The following is an 8,616-nucleotide window of genomic DNA, read 5'->3' on the forward strand; positions in this document are numbered from 1 at the left end:
AACTGATAATCAGTTGAGTCTTTTTAGGAACATGATTTGTAAATAAAAACAGCTTAAGTATTTCAGGTGAGCACTTGGACATTTAGAACAGTACGAGGACACAGTTTGTGGTCTTTTAGTAAAAAACTGAAACTGTCAAAGTGAGAAGGACAAAAATAGGATTTTAAAAACTGAGACAGACATTTCCCCCCTTAGCGGAGGTGGAAATATCGCCCTTGCTTATGAGGATCGTTGAGTTTGACCTGCTGACTCAAATCATGTCAGTAAAGTGAGTTCATGCGACCAAAAGTTTGCAGGATCTTTTTTTGGTTGTTAAGACAAGTGAAAAAAGTCGACCAGTGAGATAAGATTATTTCATCTCGAATAATTCAACACATTTTAAGACCTTTGTGGAATCATTGACAGATTTCTAGAAATTTCCTGAAACGAGAGAAAATGCACCAGAGATGAGACTTCATGACTTGATAAAGGGTAACTTTGGTATTCTTCAACGTGAACCCCATGTTTTTGTGTTTATGTGACGAAAGGGAGAAACAGTTTTTGAAATGGGTCCAGTAGCCTGCACAGACTGCAGTGTAACCACTTGGAGCATTTGCACACCGCCATTTTACGTGCACTTTCAGTGTTTGTTTTTGCCACTAACAGGCTCAGATTGTTATTCTTAGTGTCTGACAACCTTATAAAAAGGATCCCTACAGAGATGGACTTGTTTGTTAAAGAATAAGATCCTTTTTAACCAGAAGCAGCACCAAAATCGTCGATCCCACCATACTCCATTTAAATAAACAGTGATTTTAGCATTGTTAAACACACTGCATTCAAAGTCGACAGAAGCAAAATAAAACTCACAAAAGCCATCTTGGTTCATCTTTCCACTGTTCCAACAGTCACCAGCTCTGGTTTAGTCGAAATGAACCCTTAATTCACGCAGTTAGATGTGAAAACATGCTGCCTCTATATGGGCTAAAATTACTGATTATTTAAATGGAGTCTGGTGTGCTTGCCGACAGCAACTTCGGGGCTGTTTCTGATTAAACAAAAAGGATCTTACTCTTTAACAAAAGGGTCTAACTCTGTAGGGATCCTTTCATAATGTTGTCAGGCACTTATGACAACAATCTGAGCCTGTCAGTGGCAAAAACAAACACTTAAAGTGGACGTACATCGACGGTGCGCAAATGCCCTGAGTGGTTACATAGCAGCCAGTTTCACTGCTGTTAGACTAATTTAAAAATGGCTGTTCCCATGAGTCACTCAGACACAAAAACATGGTAAAATAGGGTCCAGGTTGAAAAAAACTCAAAGTCGGCCTTTAAGGATTCCTGCAGTGTTTTGGTAACGATGGATACCATTAAGAGTTAAGCTTTAATTGTAAAGTGGTAATAAAATATCAAGTACAAGTCAAGTGGAATGGTCTGAAAGTTGATTAAAATTAGAAGTAGTAGACTACTCTTGAATAAGGAGAACCTTTTTGGCTTGTGATCATTTTTGCCAAATTATCGCCTCCTCGTCACCAATAATGTAACCAACAGAACTGACTAGACCTGACTTTAATGAGTTTGTCATTAATGGTGCTGAGAGTTCCTCTGGCGTTAAATAGGTGTCACGTCATAAGGAATGAGAGTTACACCATCCATGTTGTTTCAGAGGTTTAAACACAAACAACATGAAATTAATAATAAATAAATGAATGAATTGAGTCTGAAGATACTGCTATCAGTCAAATGCTGCTGCCACTCTGAGCCACAGTGTCAGAAACCCACCACTTGCTCCTAACTTGGTCCCCTTACCTCCCCCAATGTAACCAGTTCAGCTGCTACCTCAGGTTGTGTTCGTGTGTGTGTGTGTGTGTGTGTGTGTGTGTGTGTTGAGAGGACTTTCAGCTCTGCGGCGACGTCTTACGGCTCTCCCTTAGGATGCCGTCCAGGCCGTTGAGCTGGCGGAGGAAACCTCGGTTGGGGATGACGCCTCGGTGGTCCTTCACTGTTTTAATGGCCTCCACCAGCGTCAGGTTTTGTCTGATCATCAGGTAGGCCAGCACCAGAGTGGCAGAGCGACTCACTCCCACAGTGCAGTGGACCAGCACCTTACCTACACACACACCAACACACACACAATGTGAACTTGAAATTGTGTATTTCCATGTTGTCTGAGTATTATAAAGGTTGTACTTTGTGACTGTAAACGCCATCCACACACTCACACACACATTCACAGACTAACCTCCACTTGTGAGGGCTTTGTGGATGAACTCAGCAGCAGGATAGAAGTTGACACTCATGTCGAAGGTGGGCGAGTCGTGAGCCTCAATGCCGTGATAGGTGATGTTCATGCCGGCGTAATGCTCGGCTCCGCCACGCCACTTGCTCTGGGCACAGTTGAGGATGTGTGTGATGCCAAGTTTGGCCAGCTCACGCCGGTCTGATGCAATATCTCTGCAGAGAGGAGATTTTACAGCCCAGGATCAGTCCATTAAAAAGAGTTTCACATCTCTACATGTCAGTATGATTCCTGTGTTGAAGTTAAAACCACATGTACACAGGTAGCTGGGTCACGCAGCACCATGCAGATTTTTTTCTGTTTGACTGCCAGTTGTGTGTGTGTTTTTTTTGACTACACAACTCCATATTCCAACTAATTTAATGTAAATGAATATATGACAGTGGTGGAATACGATATAACAATGTAAAAATTCTCTGTTACAGGTAAAAGTCCTGCATTTAACATATTGTTCTCTTATCTTTTTTTTAAATGAAATATTGGACAATTTTTCCTCTGTGGGCTGCAGTTATTCAACCCATTCTTTGCTGACTCATGGGACACAATGTACAGTAATGTGACATTAAGGAAATATCATGGGCATAATAATGAACATTCTGTATTAACCGTGCAAACTTGCTCAGCATATTTATAAGTGATCCTACTATATATGTATACGCCTACAAGGAGACGCAAATCAACCGAAAAAGACACAAAATGACCACAGAGAGACACAAAATAATGACAACAAAGTGCAAAACATCCACAAAGAAACACAAAACAAAAGAGATGGAAGGGAACTGCAAAGAGACTCAAGACTTAAAAAAAACGGGCTAAACATCCACAGTAAGACATAACACATCTACGGCACTGTGTATCATATATATAAGCATACAATATATGTATATGCCTACAAAGTAACACAAAACAATCAAAAATGATACAAAATGACCAGAAAGAGATGCAAAGAAACTGCAAAGAGACACAAGATAACTATAAAAACAGGCGAAATATCCACAAAGAGACACAAAATGACCACAAAGAGACACAAAACAACCACAGAGAGACACAAAACGACTACTAAGAGACACAAAATGACCACAAAGAGACACAAAACAACTGCAGAGAGACACAAAACGACTACTAAGAGACACAAAACAACCACAGAGAGACACAAAATGACTACTAAGAGACACAAAATGACCACAAAGAGACACAAAACAACCACGGAGAGACACAAAACGACTACTAAGAGACACAAAATGACCACAAAGAGACACAAAACAACCACGGAGAGACACAAAACGACTACTAAGAGACACAAAATGACCACAAAGAGACACAAAACAACCACAAAGAGACACAAAATGACCACAAAGAGACACAAAATGACCACAAAGAGACACAAAACAACCACAGAGAGACACAAAACAACCGCAGAGAGACACAAAACAACCACAGAGAGACACAAAACGACTACTAAGAGACACAAAATGACCACAAAGAGACACAAAACAACCGCAGAGAGACACAAAACGACTACTAAGAGACACAAAATGACCTCAAAGAGACACAAAACAACCACAGAGAGACACAAAATGACTACTAAGAGACACAAAATGACTACTAAGAGACACAAAACAACCACAGAGACCAAAAACAGGCAAAACAACCACAAACAACACAAAACGGAAAAACAAGAAACAAACAAAAAAATGATCTCAAAGAGACACAAAGCAACCACAGGGAGACAAACAACAAACTACAAATAGACACAAAACCACAAAAAGATGCACAATGACTACAAAGGAATCCAAAACCACCACAAAGTCAGTCTGTATTGCTCCTGTGTCAGAGAGGTGGCGGGGCCTTTTGCACATCTGTGCCCCGGGGCCCCAGTGTCTCGTAACCTGCCCATGTATGTCTATTAGTTTTCAGTGTAAAGTTTGAATCTGAAAAGTCCCCACTAACTTAAACAAATAAATAAATGCAGTGCAGTAAAATGTGCAGTATTCTCCCCTGTGATGTCGTGGAGTGAAAATATCAAGTAGCCTAAAACTGAAACACTCAGACAAAGTAAAACTGAACATCTGTGCAGAGCTTGAGGAAACTGCCACTCCCTCCTGTGCTGCAGCATTTTCCCGCCATTTCCAGCACGTAGCCTTCCCCGCCCACTGAGTCACCTGCTTCCCAGTTTAGCCCAGTATAGCTGGAGGCTCACGTTCCCCACTCCTCTGTCAGACTGTTAAGTCAGCATCTGCACCAGCATTGTTCCTTCTGCCTGCCTGGACCTGCCTGCTGACAAACTGACTGAACTGTAGCTCTCTGTGTCTCTGTGTGTCGTCCTGTGCAACTCTCATGACACAGTGTTGAGGCACGTGAGCATTTGCCTTTCTGCAGCTTTGTCCTCTACATCTTAGAAGTTCATGTTGAACTTTTATGTCCAATGCATTTATTGCAAATTTTTTTCTAGTTATTGTTTTTACAGATACAGATTAAGAGTCCAGTGTTTGGGTGGGTATATTAGCATTTTACTGAATATGATGTAAGTATGTTTTCTTCAGTGTATAATCACCTGAAAATAAAAATTTTTGTGTTTTCATTACTTTAGAATGAGCCGTTCATATCTACATAGGGAGCAGGTCCTCGTCTATGGAGATCGCCATGTTGTACCACCATGTTTCTACAGTAGCCCAAAACGGACAAAACAAACAGAAGCTCTAGATAGGGCTGTTTGTGTTTTCGCATTGGCCGTCATGGTTAGCAAAACACTGAAACTGCTTTATTAAGTTTTTAATGGTCTGTTTGTTTTGAAGAGGAAGATACCTCTCTGAATAATTCAACCTCCTGAACATCTGGAACTTAAGTTCAGAAAAAAATGTGAGCAGACGTTAGCAGGTGCTAGGTTAGCGGCCCATGTCCGACATGCCAAACATCATTAAAGAAACACTAATTTGTAACTTGACCCTGCTTTATTCAGAGTTTTTACTGGTATAAATCACCTGGTCAGTTTGTTTTGTAGAGGAAGAGACCTCTGTGGATAATTCGGCTCCTGGTAAAAACCTCCTGAACATCTGGATCTTAACGCCCAATCCCATTTCTACTCCTTAAATCTTCCACTTGGTATTGAGTGCCCTCGTTTGCGAGATAACCCTTGATGAGGGAAGTGAGAAACATTAGGGTAGAGATCTTTCCCTAAGAAATGAGACACCACTTCATGCAAATCAGCGTGGCTGACATGCAGGCATATGTCACGCGTAGTAGCGACGCAAGATTCCGGTAGTCATTAAGGTTTGAAAATGACGGCTCCAGCGCTTGTGTTGTGGCGTGTGCTATGTTTATTCTTCTCCATCTGATGAATCAACAGAGAAGAAATGCTGAAAACAGGAGGCGCCTACGACATCTTCTAGTTCTGATCGATTTTGTTCGGGTAAGTCGATTTGTTTAAATATTTTGACGCTGTGTTCAACTGAGTTGCTGATGAGTTTACACTAGTCCTACCATCTGTTGTTTGTATGGCCTACATTCCAATCGTACAGCAACAAATTGTTTCCCAAATCTTGCCGACGTTGCTGACTTCGCAAGGTGTTTCATCTTCCACTTTGTTGAAAGTGTGGGTCGGGGCTCCCTTGGAATCGAGGGCGGGTTTTAAGTGTTGGAAACCACTTCCACTACGTCAATTCTGCGCACAACCAAGTGCAAGTGAGTTTTTCTCGGGGTGTGGGTATTGGGACAAGCCCTAAGTTATCAGAGAAAAAATATGAGCAAGCACTGGCAGGTGCTGAGTTGGTGGCTCATTCAGTGTTTTTACAGGTTTAAATTACCGCGTCTGTTTGTTTTGGAGAGGAAGAGACCTCTGCAGATAATTTGGCTCCTGGTAAAAACCTCCTGAACATCTGGATCTTAAATGATCAGAGAATGAAGGTAAGAACACATTAGCAGGTGGTAGTTATTAGCCTGTCTCCAACAAGGCAAACTGGAGAAACACAAATTTGTAACTTGACCCTGCTTTATTCAGTGTTTTCACCAGTTTAAATCACCTGGTCTGTTTGTTTTAGAAAGGACGACACCTCTGCGGATAATTCAGCTCCTGGTAAAAACTTCTAAATAACTGGATCTTAAGTTATCAGAGAAAATACAAGCAAACATTTGCAGGTGTCCATTAGCGGCCTGTGTCCAGTGAGCCAAACTGCATTGGAGAAACAGTCATTTGTATAGTAAAACTGCTTTATTCAGTGTTTTTACCTGTTTAAATCACCTGGTCTGTTTGTTTTGGAGAGGAGGAGACCTCTGTGGATAATTCGGCTCCCAGAAACCTCCCGAACAATGAACACTGAAGGATTTCTAACCAGGAGAAGTTTAAACTGGTTGCAATTTTGCAGTCCTCACCACTAGATGTCACTAAATCCCCCTAACTCTTACACACTGAACCTTTAACACACAATATAACTTATATTTAACAACAATTTTCTAATAAATTAAGATGTATTGTTGTAGATTAAGTTTACTAGCAGTATATAAAGTAAATAAAATAAGCTCCACCTTTACTAGCTGCAAGAGTAGGAATGCTTAATGCATACATAATCCAATAATATAAATTTATCATTCTGAAATTGGTATTCTCCGTAATTAGTGCTTTTAATTTTGGTGCTGATTTGAAATTGTCAATACTAATGTACATTTACTTTACATACACTTTAAACGCAGGACTTTTGCTTGTAACAGAGTGTTTCTGTGCAGTTTTGCTTCTTCCGCCACTGCTTATGATGAAATAAATACAGCTGACCGTGATGTAAACTCACTGATCTCCAATATAGAGTCGTGGCCACACTTCGTCTGCATGGTTGCATGCTGTTTTGCCCGTACACAGGAGCCTCTCCAGCTCGGACACGGTCAGGGTCGGGGACTGACGCTCAGAGTCCTTTCGGTTCGGAGACCTGGAGCTGCTCCGGGACCGGGAGAACCGGGACATGAACGCCATTTAATCTGAAAAACAAAAGAAAATAACAGATTTCTCTCTTTTAATGTTAAACCAAGGAACAATAAGAAAACATACAGAATAATAGAATAAAATAGAGTCGAATAAAGAGAGATATTTATTTATTTATTTATGATGTGAATATTATCATATTAGATTATACAACAAACATTAACCTGTAGCTTTGTTTTGGTGACTAATCAGCTGCATGTCTCCCTGTGGTTTACACTATAGGGACCCCTCTGATACGTGCAGTAAAGCATGCAGGCCCAGTGTCTCCCCATGAACCGTGCATGTTTATTTATTTACCTGTGTGTTGTTTTATTCGGTGTGTCGGTGGTGCTACAGGGCGAGCTGCTCCGCGGCCATGTTGACTCATTGATTTGCTGTGGGAGGATGGATGAGGGGATGAGAGCATCCACCACCAGACATCTTCAGCTCCGATTGCAGCTCCTCAGCAACATCTTCTTCTCACCAAGTCCTCACCGAGACACTTGACTCCACAAACATGGCTCCGGTGTTAAAGCCACATTTATGCTGTTTTCATGAAGATCCAAGCCGCTACAGGTGACGTGTGTGTTTCAGCTCTGCTGGAATTATCCTTATTTTTATATTTAATTGTTAATGAGGGTCCATGTGACGTAGTGCTGCAGTGTTTGGGTGGTGCTTGTCGCCATCTTCTGGTGAAATAAGGGAAGTCAGGAGGAAAAATGAAAACAATCCTACAGGTCCATTCAGCAGTGTTAAAGGAGATATTTACTCAAGTAAAAGTACTATACTACACTGAAAAAATACTCTGTTACAAGTAAGTTCTGCATTGAAAATGTTAACTATGTAGACAAAAATTATGTGACCATATTTAGGACAATAGGCTGCTTAACATTCTTAGGTTTTAATTTAATTTTGTGTCATTTTATTTAATTCCTTTCATAATATGTTTCAATCTATTTTTTTAATCTCTGTTTATTAGTGTTTTAACTAAATTGAATTGAACTCAATGAAACATTTTCAATTATTTTATTTTATTCTTATTTGATTTATTTTATTTCATTATTTTAGAATATATTTCATTTAATGTTTTTATTTCTGTTTATTTTATTTGTTTTATTTTTTGAAACTAAATTGAACTTAATTTAATGATTTTCAAAATGTAATTACATTTTTATTTTATTTTATTCATTTTGTTTTATAATGTTATATTTATTATAATGTTTCATTTAATGTTTTATTTGTATTGATTATATATTTTATTCTTTCTATATTTTTTATTTTATTTCTTAATTCAAAATGTTATTGTTTTTATTTGAATTACTTAATTTCGTTTTATTTTAATATTTTATACATTTATTTATTTATCAGCTAATAAACAAGTAAATTTG

At 39.4% G+C, this 8,616-nt stretch overlaps 1 protein-coding gene across 1 annotated transcript; it reads right to left on the minus strand.

The window, feature by feature from the left end:
• Positions 1–770: 770 nt before the first annotated feature.
• On the minus strand, positions 771–7,817 carry LOC125905954 (dual specificity protein phosphatase 26). Its single transcript, XM_049604290.1, has 4 exons — positions 7,547–7,817; positions 7,062–7,245; positions 2,224–2,435; positions 771–2,091 (listed from the first exon to the last, which is right to left on the minus strand). The coding sequence occupies exons 2-4, from the start codon at positions 7,238–7,240 to the stop codon at positions 1,880–1,882; spliced, it is 603 nt and encodes a 200-aa protein (XP_049460247.1). The 5' UTR covers positions 7,241–7,245; positions 7,547–7,817; the 3' UTR covers positions 771–1,879.
• Between the last annotated feature and the right edge of the window lie 799 nt (positions 7,818–8,616).

Source organism: Epinephelus fuscoguttatus, linkage group LG18 (genome assembly GCF_011397635.1).
Source record: "Epinephelus fuscoguttatus linkage group LG18, E.fuscoguttatus.final_Chr_v1".
NCBI classification, from domain to species: Eukaryota; Metazoa; Chordata; class Actinopteri; order Perciformes; family Serranidae; genus Epinephelus; species Epinephelus fuscoguttatus.